This window comes from Arachis ipaensis, chromosome B03 (genome assembly GCF_000816755.2).
Source record: "Arachis ipaensis cultivar K30076 chromosome B03, Araip1.1, whole genome shotgun sequence".
In the NCBI taxonomy this organism is placed as follows: Eukaryota; Viridiplantae; Streptophyta; class Magnoliopsida; order Fabales; family Fabaceae; genus Arachis; species Arachis ipaensis.
In genome coordinates, this window is record NC_029787.2 from 13,295,307 (window position 1) to 13,310,541 (window position 15,235).

The 15,235-nt window shown below is 37.0% G+C and overlaps 2 protein-coding genes across 6 annotated transcripts; one reads left to right on the forward strand and one right to left on the reverse strand.

The window, feature by feature from the left end:
• LOC107629693 (DNA-directed RNA polymerases II, IV and V subunit 11) lies at window positions 108-7,798 on the reverse strand. 5 transcript variants are annotated; one of them, XM_016332548.2, is made up of 6 exons: window positions 2,339-2,633; window positions 2,161-2,252; window positions 1,986-2,075; window positions 1,815-1,893; window positions 1,200-1,295; window positions 108-362 (listed from the first exon to the last, which is right to left on the reverse strand). In XM_016332548.2, the coding sequence occupies exons 2-6, from the start codon at window positions 2,211-2,213 to the stop codon at window positions 330-332; spliced, it is 351 nt and encodes a 116-aa protein (XP_016188034.1). In that variant the 5' UTR covers window positions 2,214-2,252; window positions 2,339-2,633; the 3' UTR covers window positions 108-329. The 5 variants fall into 5 exon arrangements, with proteins under 5 accessions (XP_016188034.1, XP_016188033.1, XP_020973855.1 ...); XM_016332547.2 differs by having other exon boundaries at window positions 2,161-2,240; window positions 2,339-2,625; XM_021118196.1 differs by lacking the exons at window positions 1,200-1,295; window positions 1,815-1,893; window positions 1,986-2,075; window positions 2,161-2,252; window positions 2,339-2,633 and adding exons at window positions 6,689-6,784; window positions 7,302-7,380; window positions 7,475-7,564; window positions 7,646-7,798.
• On the forward strand, window positions 8,170-12,296 carry LOC107632544. The gene is made up of 5 exons (XM_016336216.1): window positions 8,170-8,175; window positions 8,387-8,650; window positions 10,521-11,285; window positions 11,397-11,636; window positions 11,724-12,296. The coding sequence occupies exons 1-5, from the start codon at window positions 8,170-8,172 to the stop codon at window positions 12,294-12,296; spliced, it is 1,848 nt and encodes a 615-aa protein (XP_016191702.1).

The following is a 15,235-nucleotide window of genomic DNA, read 5'->3' on the forward strand; positions in this document are numbered from 1 at the left end:
AAACAGAATACTAAGATTTATTTTAGTCTCTGTCTCTAAGTCTCTGTCTCTCAGTATCAATCATTCAGTCACTGTCTCTCTACCAAACGCTACCAAATAGAACAATCAATTAAAAAAAGTGTATATTCACATTCAAGATTCATGGAGAGCAACAGGGTTCATGTGACAGCATTTTTTTCCTTTTTAAAAATAATTAGCTTAGTAGAATGCAAATCATCCTTCAATAGTTTTGTTAACATTGAAATTGTTCCTTGGTCCAAAAGAAACATCTTTAACAAGTTTCATATCAAGCAAAGGCTAAAGGGAAAAAGTTCCATCTTGAATGTACATCAATAGTCCCTTGAAAACTTCACCATCTCCGCCTGCAATTAAAAATACGAATTTGTAACTAACAGAACTAAAATAAAAATGGACAAGAAAACTTCGTAAAATCCATAAACGATTTGTCTCTTCCCAGCACAAAATTATATTGTAACATAATCATTCTAGGTAGTCAGGGGTTCCACAGAATTGTTCCCTATTCCCCACACTGAAATGCCAGAATTATGCACACTTTGCAGAACTTAAGAGCCAATTCCCAGGACACCACAAAAGAACTACCAAGAGACTATTAGTATTTACTTTTGAAGTGCCATATAGAAGCGGAGAGTCATGAGAAACAATTTCTCAATATTCACAAAGATGCATCCTCAGAATAAGGCAACATCTCTTATAGAAGGAAAAAGCCAACTCACAGTCCTCCCCATAAATGTTGTCCGGACTTAACCACATTTGCTAGGTGAAAAAGGCAGATACCATAAAAAGAAAGAACAACATAATTCTAGAATGGTAGAGCTTAGCCAAAATATAGCAAGAGATGCCAAACTTGTGATATAAGTATTCTTCTTTAACATATTATAAGTTACTTAAGTTGAACCTCTTCGGACTCCAATTCCCTAGAACAAGCTACTGACAAAACATCGGGTACACCACACAGTCAAATGATGTGATCAAAATCAGAACCTGCAGCTACTTTGCAGTTTTGGGAGTGATGATATTGAAATGGGGCCAATCAGACAATCATCGCCCGGTACTAGTGGATAATATTCTAATATCCGAAAGATTCCCAAGATTAAGGAGTAAACAAGTATCAGTGATTGCATGGAATTATACATATTTTCAAGAAGAGGGGAAAAAAAAAAAAGAAACAACATACAGACCTCAAATGCATTCTTCAAGTGATCAAGTTCCCTGTCCAGATCATTAATAGCCTGGTTATATGCCTGCATTGGGGATGACTGGCTAGTGGTATGTATCTGCAAAAGCAACAGCAACAGCAACAGCACAACAGGTAATGCTAATAATTTCTAGATGTTGCACATAAAAGTAGAAATTTGAGACACTGCCAAGTTCCAAGTGCCGATTAGAAACAAAAATTCCACAAAAGCATATACATATGGAAGTGTGAACTTTGAATATTAAAAGATTAAATGCTTCAAAACCATCGCTAAGTTAGTAAACAAGCTGCTGGGTAAGTTGTAACTTTTGACTCTTAGGATGTAATTTTGAGTGTTGCAAATGAAGGGAATGAAAGACAGGATTTGAAGAGTAAAGCAGAATCCTTTAACTCTTCAAGCCTTTCTTCCACCTCCTTTCCCCTTCAAAATCCGACATCAGAAACACACCGTTTTAGTACCAAACTACATCGTATCACTTGTGAATGAAATTGTTGTGAAGCCAATTTCAATCACATTTTATTATGATCTATACATTTACCAAAAACTTTGTAATTAGTAATTAGTGAAGGGAAAAAATATGGAAGATTGGAAACCCACCCTCACAATAATTTTGTACTGGAGAGGGTGAGGCAGCTTGTATCCAGCAAACAACACGTTTTCGTCTCGATGCAGCTGCCTGAAAATACAAGCATCCAAAAAGCGAACGATTTAGGTTTAGGGTTTACACAGCTGAAATCAAATCAAAACTGAAGGGAAAAAAATGCGCACATGCGAATGATATTGCCTATGGTGTGTTCCTCTCTCTCGATGGTGAAAGAGGCGGCATTGATGATCTTCGTGTCCCTCTCATACGACACCCTGAAATCAAGTTTTGACAATTAGAACTGTAAAACGAGAGAGAGAGAGAGAGAGAGAGAGAGAGAGAGAGAGAGATGAGGCATACTTTTTGGTGCCTTCGGGGACGACAAAACGTTCGTAACGGTCAGGGGCGTTCATGGCGGAGCGCTTCTACTCGCTGAGTTTCTGAGCGTAGCTCTTAATCAATTAGTTAATTAATGCTAATGGATTATTAGTAATGAAATAAGAAAAACAAAGGACGAGTGAGGAGTTAAGCTTCTTACAGGACGAAGATTACGTAACGGTGCTTGGTGGTCTGCGACGACTGCCGCAGAGGTGGCGGTGGTGGTGGCTGAATCGGTGGTGGTGGCTGAATCAGAAGTTGGGGTGTGAAAAATATAAATAAAAACCAGTAGCTACGAGCCTACGAGTACGGGTCAAGTACTCAAGTACATTGGCTTTCAAGTTTCAAATACCTAACTTAGTAAATCCCATGATCAAACAAAATAATCAAGGGCGTATTTTTATTTTCTACTATTTTATATATTAAGTACTTTTGGTTTTTCAGTTTATTTTCATTTATAAAATTTTAAAAACAAAACTATACTGCATGTCTGGTTTATTAGTCATAACTGACTGAGAGGTAGTTGTGGACTTGTGGCGGTGGCGATATTAAACAAAGAATAAAAATGAAAGAAGCAAACTCTAAACAGGGAAAAATGATGACTAACCTCAACGCCAGAATTAGTGGCTACGTGAAGACCAGGGATGGATCCAAGTGCAGTGGTGTGGGGCAAGCGCCAGCTACAATTTGAAATTATTTTTGAATAATATATAATAATAATATTTATTTATTTTTATTAGATTATTAAATTTGATCTTATAATAATTTTTTATTTAATTTTTGGTACTTAATCGTCAATTTAAAAATTTTATATTAGATATTCGTTAGAATGATCAATTCTCAAATTTAAACGAAATTAATATTCTTTTTTAAAAATTAACTTAAAAGAATATTATTTATCTTCTTTTCAAATTAGCTTTAATTTTTGTGTAGCAACTATATTAATTGAAAGAACTTTTTTAACTATGAATATCAATAAGAGTTGGCTTCTAATTGTATTGGGAAGTAAATTTTTAAATAATTATTTAGTAATATATATGGAAAGAGAGAAATTTTAATGGTAGTGTTAAGAGAAAAATTACTTAATTTTTTAAAAATATAAAACCTAAAAGAATAGAATTTTTAATCAACAAGACAATAAAAGGAAATAGGATCATGAAGTTCACAATGGAAATGACACAAAAAATGGAATGCTCATCAACATATATATTCTTGGTTGCAAATGAAAGCAGTTCACCTTCGAAATGCAAAAGGTAAACTACCAAACCTAATATTATCAGAGTGACGATGCACCCAGCGCTGGCAAATATCACAGCAAACCATTGGTGTTGATTCTGAATCTCTGTAAACCTGCAAATTAAGACAGATATACAATGAATCTCAGATTTCCTTCAGAATCCAACACCTGAGAAAAAAAATAAATTATCTGAGTATAATATGCATGCTAGCAGCTATCATAACATAATACTTGAGAAGACAAGATAATCTTGGGATCCTATACAATCCTGTAAGACAGATGCAGTTGAGGATATACTTCTATTATTTTGGTGTTAGGGAGGAGGAAAAGGGGGGGGGGTTTGGAGGGGGATACATTTTGAGTAATTAATACACAGATCAATTCCCAATGTACATATCAGTTTCAGTTTATTTTTCGACAGCCAGATCAGTCCCAAAGATTTTAATAGCGGACATTTTAGTCCTTAAAAAAAATTAATATACAGATCATTCTCCAACGATTTTCTTTGTGAAACATAACAGTCCCTCATCCATTTTACTTTTACTATATGTCGACATTTATTATTATTAACTTAACTTTGTACATTTGGACGATGACACTATCATATTAATACACTCTTTTTGTTAGAAACAAGGAAGGTGAATAATGATGTTTTGGAATCTAAATTAAAATATTTTTTTAATACAAACATGTTTTTTAAAATATGACATTTTTTGATTATATTAAATACAAAAATATCAAATAGTTTCAANTTCTATTATAAATATATACATAAGAATCTAATGAATAAATTTATCATTATTTTTGTTTAAAAAATACAAAAAATTTTGGTATAGTATTTCTGTGCAATTAATAATAATAATAATTTTATTTTTATTTTTTTTGGATGAAAGACTGTTATGTCTAACGGAAAAAAATGTTAAGATTGATCCGTGTATTAATTTTTCTTAGAGTCTAAAATGACCGTTTTTAAAATCTTTGAAGACTGATCTGGTAATTACTCTGCCGGAAAATGAACTAAGGACGGATATGTTTATCATAGTAAAACCATAGGAATTGATCTGTGTATTAATTTTTCTTGAGGACTAAAATATTCGCTTTTAAAATTTTTGGGAATGATTTGGGTAATTACTCATACATTTTTATATCCTTCATCTAGATTCAAAGATAAAAAAATCCTAATTAAAATATAAAATATGCATGTAAATTCCTTCTAACGTTAGAAATACATCAAATAATTTCCTTTATAATATTCATTGGCCGAAAAGATGATAGGGAAGCACTTGCCTAAGCAGGTAGGTAGCGCAACATCCAGGAGTGAAACTTACACTGATCAGATTTCTAGTAGATTCCAGTGCAGAATCCTCAAGATTAGCAGCTTATAGGGTCAACCTTCCAGAGCTGGAGGACGAAGTGGGACACCACGACGAATGTTTTGCACAATTCTATGAAAAAGCATATAAATGGGGGTCGTATTTCCTACTTAGAGAAGCATCTTGCAAGCGCAGCCGAAACATTCACAACTCTCAGATCATTTGAAGGGCAATACTCTTTAGTCATTGTAGGTAAAGAAGGTGGGGTGAACTCTATATTGACAAAAGGGATGGACGATTGGCAACAGTACCCAGTATTGGAAGCAATCGGGGATGTACTTTCGGGACCAGATTTCACAATGACAGTGTCTGTGTTTGGTAATCCAACAACATAGACTCAAAGGAGAACTGGATGGTCTTGATTAGGACTTCTCATCATGTAGGCATTATTAGATGATGAGGTAGTATAGTTGTAGATACTAACCGTAGCAAGAAAACAAAAAGATACAGTAAACCCTGTGAAAATTGTAAAGATAAATGTAGAATTTCATGAAGATTTCACCATGACGTTAAGATCAATAAAGATATTGTGCAGTGAATCACGTCTCAAACAATATGATCGAAAGCATTAGGAATGCCTTTATGTGCAGCTAAATCCCCTTGTTCTTCTAAACTAAAATTGTTCAACCCTAATATACTCCTGTAACAACTATTTTATACACAGATCCCACCATTTGCGTTCAACATTATCATGCTATCTTCAAGTGTATGTTCCCCGAAATATATTCATATTCAGTTCAACTCAACTCACTGAACATTGCATTTAAATAATTCAAGTTATACTAGATTAAAAAAGTCAATTAAAAAAAGGGTATATTCACATTCAAGATTCATGGAGAGAAACAGGGTTCATGTGACGGGATTTTTCCTTTTTAAACATAATTAGCTTAGTACAATGCAAATCATCCTTCAATAGTTTTGTTAACATTGAAATTGTTCACCACTGTAGAAGTTCCTTGGTCCAAAAGAAACATCTTTAACAAGTTTCATATCCAGCAAAGGCTAAAGGGAAAAACTTCCATCTTGAATGTACATTAATAGTCCCTTGAAAACTTCACCATCTCGTCCTGCAATTAAAAAACATGAATTTTTAACAAAACTCAAATAAAAATGGACAAGAAAACTACATAAAATCCATAAGCGATTTGTCTCTTCCCAGCACAAAATTATATTGTAACATAATCATTCTAGGTAGTACAGGGGTTCCACATAATTCTTCCCTATTCCCCACACTGAAATGCCAGAATTATGCCCACTTTGAAGAACTTAAGAGCCAATTCTCAAGACACCACAAAAGAACTACCAAGAGACTATTAGTATTTACGTTTGAAGTGCCATATAGAAGCGGAGAGTCATGAGAAGCAATTTCTCAATATTCACAAAGATGCATTCTCAGAATATGGCAACATCTCATATAGAAGGAAAAAGCCAACTCACAGTCCTCGCCATAAATGTTGTCTGGACTTAACCACATTTGCTAGGTGGAAAAGGCAGATACCATAAAAAGAAAAGATAACATAATACTAGAATGGTAGAGCCTAGCAAAATATAGCAAGAGATGCCAAACTTGTGATATAAGTATTCTTCTTTAACATATTATAAGTTACTTAAGTTGAACCTCTTCAGACTCCAATTTCCTAGAACAAGTTACTGACAAAACATCAGGTACACCACACAGTCAAATGATATGATCTAATTCAGAACCTGCAGCAACTTTGCAGTTTTGAGAGTGATGATATTGAAATGGGGCCAATCAGACAATCATTGCCCGGTACTAATGGATAATATTCTAATATCCGAAAGATTCCCAAGATCAAGGAGTAAACAAGTATCAGTGATTGCATAGAATTATACATATTTTCAAGAAGAGGAAAAAAAAAAAAAGAAACAACATACAGACCTCAAATGACTTCTTCAAGTGATCAAGTTCCCTGTCCAGATCATTAATAGCCTGGTTATATGCCTGCATTGGGTCTGACCGGCCAGTGGTATGTATCTGCAAAAGCAACAGCAACAGCACAACAGGTAATGCTAATTATTTCTAGATGTTGCACATAAAAATAGAAATTTGAGACACTCCCAAGTTCCAAGTGCCGATTAGAAACAAAAATACCACAAAAGCATATACCTATGGAAGTGTGAACTTTGAATATTAAAAGATTAAATGCTTCAAAACCATCACTAAGTTAGTAAACAAGCTAGGGTAAGTTGTAACTTTTGACTCTTAGGATGTAATTTTGAGTGGAGCTCTTGCAAATGTAGGGAATGAAAGAAAGGATTTGAAGAGCAAAGCAGAATCCTTTAACTCTTCAAGCCTTTCTTCCACCTCCCTTCCCCTTCAAAATCCGACATCAGAAACACACGCTTTTAGTACCAAACTACATCGTATCACTTGTGAATGAAATTGTTGTGAAGCCAATTTCAATCACATTTTATTATGATCTATACATTTACCAAAAACTTTGTAATTAGTAATTAGTGAAGGGAAAAAATATGGAAGATTGGAAACCCACCCTCACAATAATTTTGTACTGGAGAGGGTGAGGCAGCTTGTATCCAGCAAACAACACGTTTTCGTCTCGATGCAGCTGCCTGAAAATACAAGCATCCAAAAAAGCGAACGATTTAGGTTTAGGGTTTATACAGCTAAAATCAAATTAAAACTGAAGGGAAAAAAAAAGCGCACATGCGAATAATATTGCCAATAGTGTGTTCCTCTCTCTCGATAGTGACAGAGGCGGCATTGATGATCTTCGTGTCCCTCTCATACGACACCCTGAAATCAAGTTTTGACAATTAGAAATTTAGAACTGTAAAACGAGAGAGAGAGAGAGAGAAAGAGAGAGATGAGGCATACTTTTTGGTGCCTTCGGGGACGACAAAGCGTTCGTAACGGTCAGGGGCGTTCATGGCGAAGCTCTTCTACTCGCTGAGTTTCTGAGTGTAGCTCTTAATCAATTGGTTAATTAATGGGCTTAAGGACAATTTTGGTCTCTCACTTAGAGGTTTTTGTCTTTTTTCCACAATAAAGTGGTTGTGAAAGTTTCAATTTATTTTAAAATTGTTTTTTGTGCCAAAAAATAAATTTTAAAGACAAAGTTGCCCCTAGTAGTTACTATCCCTTCATTACATTCCCACGAAATCATTTCACCTTCCCCAAGCAAGCAGTGTTTGAAAAAAGGATTGTTGAGTGAAACGTCCGTGTGAAACCGTACGAAAGCGTTTCTGCGAGGACTGTCTAATCAAGTGGTTGAAGGGTGTTCGGTGTTGGTAGCTCGAGCGAGGTTCCTGAATAACTTCCTGCATTCGTGACTTGGCTTCGTTGTTACAGATAGCCCTTGTCGAGATAATCTTTTTATCCATGCAATATTGCCTTTATTGATGGAGGTAACGGGTGTAGGGTTTAATCTAAGCCGTGCGAATCTCTGTGTAATGATAGGGTTTGCATTGATTGTTTTTGTTCTCTTTGTTATTTGGTTTAGTAACGTCCTGTCTTGAATAATAGAGTTGTTCGGAAAGAAGATGACGCTCTTTAACATGAGGTGCACCATAGGGGTGCATTCAGATATGAGAACGGTTTGTGCTCAAGTACTTGAAGGGTCAAGCTACAGTCGTGAAAGACATTGACGGTGATTGGTGGAGTGTGTTTGAGGCATACGAGGAGCTGAGGCAGTTTGGATACTTGAAGTTCACCATCGCAGCGTTATGGTACAAAGACGCAACTGCAAATGATTCCAAGAGTCACTTGAAGTTGTTGAAAGGTGACTCAGAGGCAATTGAGATGTGTAGCATAGCAGGGAAGAGGGGCTTCGTTGATTTGTTTGTGGTGCATGAGGTTGGGGATGCCGAGAGGTTTTCGGAGGTTGGTTATCTTGACGTGGGGGGAGATTCTGGGGGCGTCAACAGTGAAGAACTAATAGAGGATAAATGCCGGTTAAGAATTGATCAAAGGATTTTCCAATTCAATATCGCAAAATATAGTCCCAACCGACAAAGTATCCTCAAATCAAAGTCACAAGAGGATGTTACAAAAATAAATTCAATAACCGGGAGTAGAATCTTGGGTCGTTCTTCCAAGGACTTGCACTAGAATGCACATTGTTGGTTAGAAATTTTGGAGTTTTTGGGTTGCTTAAGAAGAAGTAAATTGACAAGTATATAGAACCAACAACCAACTAACAATTAAAGTGATATAACTAGAAATATCAAACAAGCATTATCTAACTAACAAGCAAGCATCAAAATAACTACAACTAAAAGCATATAAGAATAAGAGATATGAATTGAGAATGAGGAAACTAGAAATTCCAAACTAGTAAAAGCGAGTAACAATCAATCAATATAAAGGTCTTGTCTAGGGGAGAGAATTGGTGTTCCTATCCCTATTGTCATTATCAATTGTGATGAGAATTGTCTATTGCTTCCACTTAGTTATCCTCTAGCAAATGAAGAAAAGTCAAGTGGATACAATTAACTTGAGTTCACAAGTCCTAGTCAACTCCTAGTGAAAGACTAGCTTTAGTGAAGTTCAAGCTAACAAGCAACTTCCAATACTCAATCAACCATAAACTTTGACAATTCAAGAGTTTCCAATACTCAACCCGAAAGCCAAGAGTAGAAATCTACCCCATAATCATAAAAGACATTTTCACAAACACCTTGTGTGCACTAAAAGAAAACATTATAAAATTTAGAAATAAATCCAAATCAAAGCTACCCACTAACAATAATTGCTAATAATAAACCAAATGACGACAATGAACATGAAAGAAAACTCAATGCATTAATAAAAAGTAATTCCAACAAGATCCAAATTCAAACTCAAAATTACTAAAGTGGTAAGAGTGCTAAGTGAAATTAAGGAGTAGAAACTACAATTAAAGCAACAAGAACTGAAATTAAAAAGGATCTAATCCAAAAATTTAAGTGAAAGTGAACAAAGAAAAATAAACCTTAGAGAGAAGTAAGAGTTTCTCTCTCTAGAATTCAAAAACTATCTAAAACTAAGCTAATGGAATGTGTTTCCTATCCTCCTTCACTCCCAGCCTCTAATCTGCAGACTGGGCTCAAAACTGGGCCAGAATTGAGCTCTGAAATCGCCCCCAACGTGTTCTCTTTAGTGAGGCACGTGCCACTTGTCACGCGTACGCGTCTGCCATGCGTACGCATCGGTCGACTTCTGCACCAGGTCACGCGTACGCATCAGTCACACGCACGCGTCGGTACCAACTTCTCAATTCCTCTATTTCTTGTGTTTCTTCCACTTTTGCATACTTTTTTTTCCATCCTCTAAGTCATTCCTATCCTATAAACCCTGAAATCACTTAACACACCTATCATGGCATCGAATGACAATAAGAGAGGATTATGAATTAGCATTTTTAAGGTCGAAGAAGCATGTTTTGAACCATAACACACAATTAGGAAGAAATATTAAAAACATGCAATTTACATGAATAAGTGTGACAAGAACTGACAAAATTCACTCAATTCAATCCAAAATAAACCATAAAATTGTGGTTTATCAAAAACCTAAAGGTGGTGGCCTGGAGGTAGTGGTATTTAAAGGGGACCAAGAAAAGACTAATGGAGTTGGCGATGCGGTTGAAACCGAATGTCAGAATAAGGATGTTGGAGAAGAGTTAAGCTAGGAGGGACAGATTGGGTCCGGTGACCATTATAGTAGTAGCGAAGACAGTGATGACCTAACATACTTGTCATCCAATGAAAAGGGGGTTAGTGCCAAAGACATCCACTTCACTGACAGTGAGGAGGTTTATGACTATGAAAGTGGATTTGGTGAAGAAAATTCTGTGCCAAAGGACTCTAATGCGGAGAAGGGTAAAAGGGTTGTGACAAGTGATTTGGACGATGAGGAAGCAGCCGACAGTGATCACTTGGAGCAGGATCATATGATTGGAGGACAAGACTTGAGGGGTGATTATACAGAGGAGGATGCTTATTGTGAGGGGCAGAAGTTTCGAGTGTATAAACCTGAAAAGGACATGGGAAAGTACAAATGGAAGGTGGGCACATTATATGAATCTCGGCAAGAGTTTAAGGACACGGTGGCAGCCTTTGCAGTCCAAACAGCCAGGAATATTAAATTCAAGAAGTGTGACTTGGTGAGGGTCCAAGCTGTATGTCAGAAAAACTTCCCCTTTTGGTTATATGCACACAAGGTTGGTGAGGAATCCACATGGAAACTAAGAAGCATGAATCTGCAACATACCTACATGCAGACACACAGGGTTGGAATTATGCACTCCAAATGGCCGGGCACTCAGTTTAAGAAGAAAGTGGAATCCGACCGAAGGATCAAGGTAAAGGATTTGGTAGCAAAGGCACACAAAAAGTGGAATCTAACCGTTACTAAGTCAATGACAGCTAAGACAAAACAAGAAGTTTTGAGCCAGATCCAGGGAGCATTCAGGGAGCAGTACAGGAGGATTAACGATTACTGTGGAGAGCTTTTAAGAATAAATCCAGGATCAACGGTGATTCTAAAAGTGATTTGATCACCAGATTTTGCTTAAGAGAGACAGAATCCAAACTTGATGAACTATTGTGTTTTCTAAAGACTGTATGTATGTTTTGATGCATGCAAGAAAAGTTTCCAGCACTGCAGAAGGTTTATTGGGTTAGACGGATGCTTCTTGAAAATCCCCCAAGGAGGACAACTGTTGACTGTAATTGGAAGAGACCCAAATGACCACATTCTTCCAATTGCGTATGCAATTGTGGAGACGGAGACAAAGGATTCTTGGGTCTGGTTTCTGCGTCATCTGTCCAAGGATTTGGGTCCACACAATATTGCAAAATGCACGTTTATATCTAATCAGCAGAAGGTAGTTTTACGTATTACACTATGCTTTTGTGCTAACTAAACATTTATAAACGTACTAATCGAATGAAATCTCACCTTCTGCTAATAGGGTCTGTTGCCGGCGTTTGAAGAGGTCATTCCAGAGGTGGACAACAGGTTCTGTGTCAGGCATCTCTACAACAATTTCAGGAAGAAATTTTTGGGCTTGGAGCTGAAGAACAGAATGTGGAGGTGTGCTAAGGCAAGTCACTGGCAGAGTTGGGAGAAGGAAATGAAATCTCTGCGAGGTCTGAATGAGGGAGCATTTCGACATTTGAATGGCATTCCACCTAGGTTCTGGTCCAGGTCCAGGTTTACTTTTCTTTCAAAATGTGACACCCTTGTTAATAATATGAGTGAAAGTTTCAATGCTGTCATAGTAGAGGCAAGAGAAAAACCTATTATGACCATGTTAGAGGATATTAGGGTGTATATGATGACTAGATGGGCTGCCAATAAGGATAGGGTTCTGAATTATCAGGGAAACATCATGCCAATGATTAGGAAGAAAATAGAGAAATGGGCAAGCTTAGCTAGAGATTGGAGGCCATATTGGTCAGGGGCTAGTAAGTATGAGGTTATGTGTGGACTGGATAAATTTGTTGTGGATCTGGTTGCTGGTGAGTGTTCTTGCAGGAAGTGACAAATGAGTGGGATTCCTTGTCCTCATGCCATCAGCTGGATCACCTTCAATGGCCTTAATTTCGAGTCCTACGTGGATGATTGCTACAAGAAGGAAGCCTACCTGACGTGCTATCAGGAGGTCATACATCCTGTTGATGGTCCAGACCTATGGGAGAGGACTCAGTACGACGATGTCATGCCACCTCCATATAGGAGGCCAAGCCACAGACCTGTGAAGAAGAGGAAGCAAGGGCCTGCAGATGAAGACAACAGAAGCCAGAATCATCTGTCACGGAGGGGTCAAGTCCAAAGGTGCTCCAACTGTGGTGCAGTAGGACATAAGAAGGGTGGCTGCACCAAGCCTAAGAAGAAGGTTTGTAACATTATGTTCTAGGGTTTACTTACTCTAATGCTTTCTATAAATTTAACTACTTGGATATGTCTATAACTGTCTCTGTAATTTACATTTCCTTGATAGGCCCCAGCCTCAACAAAAAGAAGGAAGAAGGATACATCTAAGCTGGTCTCTGGTCAAATAGTTCAGACAGGGAAGAAGAGGAAGACTGCACTATCACTACCCCACCTACCAGCAACTCAGCCCAGGAAATCAAACCCAAGGCCCAAGAAACCAGCAGTTTGGCCCAACAAACCAGCACCTCAGCCTAAGAAAGCTTCCACTCAGCCCAACACCCAAGCCCAACCCAAGAACAAGGCTGCAGCAGCAGCAACCTTCACCAGCAACAAACAATTCCTGAGCCAGCCACTTGAGAGGAAGAGACATTTTTCTGTCATACAAAGTGGTGCACCACATGTTCCTCTGCATAAGCTGAAGCTGATAGCCAAATTACCTCCATCTGAGTGGGGGAATCTTTAGGATTTGCATGTCATCTCTTTAGTTAATTATGTCTTAGTAGTATGGAAACAATGTTTGTATTTTAGTACTATCTCTTTAGTTTCAGAACATTGCTTTATAGAACCTGGTTTCATGATTGTATTTTGGTATTAGGTGACTCAGCACACTGTAGTTGAGTACTGCTTCTCTATTTTTTGTTACACTGCCAGAACATCCACTGTATTTTGGTATTAGGCCTGTGGAGACCAACAGTTAATTTGTGTTTGTTTTAACTTCTCATCAAATGAAGTTTGCCAATAGTTAATGACTGAATTTTTAGTTACTGTGATTCATGCTTTTAGGATTGCAAATTACCACAGGTTCACCATTAACCAAAGTCACATTTTCTGCAACATTTAACAACACTTTGCTTCATTAATTCAAATAGGTTCACACATGCTAAACCCTTAAACCATTGTAACATCACAAATTACCCTCAAACTTTACCCCTACATCACAACAAATCTCATAAAATTCCCTACCTAATCATCTATAACTATTGGGTTAAGAAATTAACTAATATCAATTAGTTTTTAATTGTGTTTGATAAAGTGATGCAGGCCAAAGAAATAAAATAGTTGCAGCAGCCCAAACAGATAGAAAAATAACCAAGTCTCTCAGTGGGATCTCAAACACTCAAAGCCCAAAGGAATATTGCAAAAATCAGCTGGACGGAATGGAAACATGTCCAATCCAAGCCCAAGTAGCATTCATCAAGCTGAAACTTTCCCAATACACCTCATAAGTTTGCTTCGGTCAGAACCTCAGAGAAAAAGAGAGAGAAAGCTTTGTTCTTCCTCGTGCTCATTTCATCAAAGAAGAAAGAAAGAGAAAGGTTAAGCAAAAAGCAAATGCCTAATCGCCAAAATCAAGCTGTGTTAAGCTAAGTCAGAAGATAAAGGTGATTTATTTCCATTTGCATGCATGTTAATTTCTTCACTCCTTCGCCAACTTTCTAAGATACCATTTTTGGTTAAATGAAGAAATAAGTATTTGATCTCTGCTGCTGTAAATCAATGGTTCACAAAGTTTCTTGGAGGCAAAGCACACTTTTAATGGTTCAGATCTAGGATTACCATTGAACAAATTTTTTATTGCTTCCCTGAGACCTTCGATCAAGTAAGAGGGTCAGATTCAAAATTTCTAATTTAGGAATTAATTGAGAAGAGTGAAATGGTATGTTGGTAGCACACGGCTCGAAGAGTTGACTTGGAAGAGAGCAACTCAGCAACATGCAAGGAGATACAAAAGAAGATTTTTCATCTTTCAGAAAGCAAGGAGATACAAAAGAAGATTTTTCATCTTTCAGAAAGCAAGGAGAGAGAACTAGTATTTTGAGGTTTATGTTCTAAGTAGAGTTCTCTGAAGAAGTTCATCAACTTGGACAGTGCTTACTAGTCAAAGGAGCATTTCGCCAAAATGAGGAACTAAATCAGAGGTAGTTGAAGCATTAATCTCCTTCATGTTTTACAGATTGTAATATTCTTTTCAATGTTTATCTTTCTGTAATTTCTTGAGGTAAAAGGCAGAATGAGAGAGCTCAAGTAAAAGCCTAAGAGTGGAAAGAGGCAGAGAGAAACACTTGAGTGAAAAGCCTAGAGTGATTTCAAATTTCTTTAGGTTGATTATGTGTCTTGTATCTTGTACCTGTGAGGTACCCCTTTCTTAGTTGGATGAGCAATAAGAGTGAAGAGTTAGGTATTAGCATAACCAAGTCAAGTTAGGTTAGAACTTGAGAGTGAAAGAATTGTGTCAATCCTGTGGAATTGGTGTATGTAATACTTTAACTATAGTGGAAATTCCACTACTATTGTGGTGGAGACTGGATGTAGGTTGCATTGCACAAGGCAACTGAACCAGGATACATGATGGTGTCAGCTTCTCTCTTCCCTGCTCTGTTCTGTTTTTTGATATTCATGAGACAAAATAAAATTGTCTCATAAATTTTCCGCTGTTGATTTCAAACAGATTCAGACTGAAAGTTTGTTTGAAAGGGTTATTTAATTAAAGTAAAAGAAGGTCATAGATTCAACCCCCCTCCTACCTTCTCTAAGCCTTCTACAACC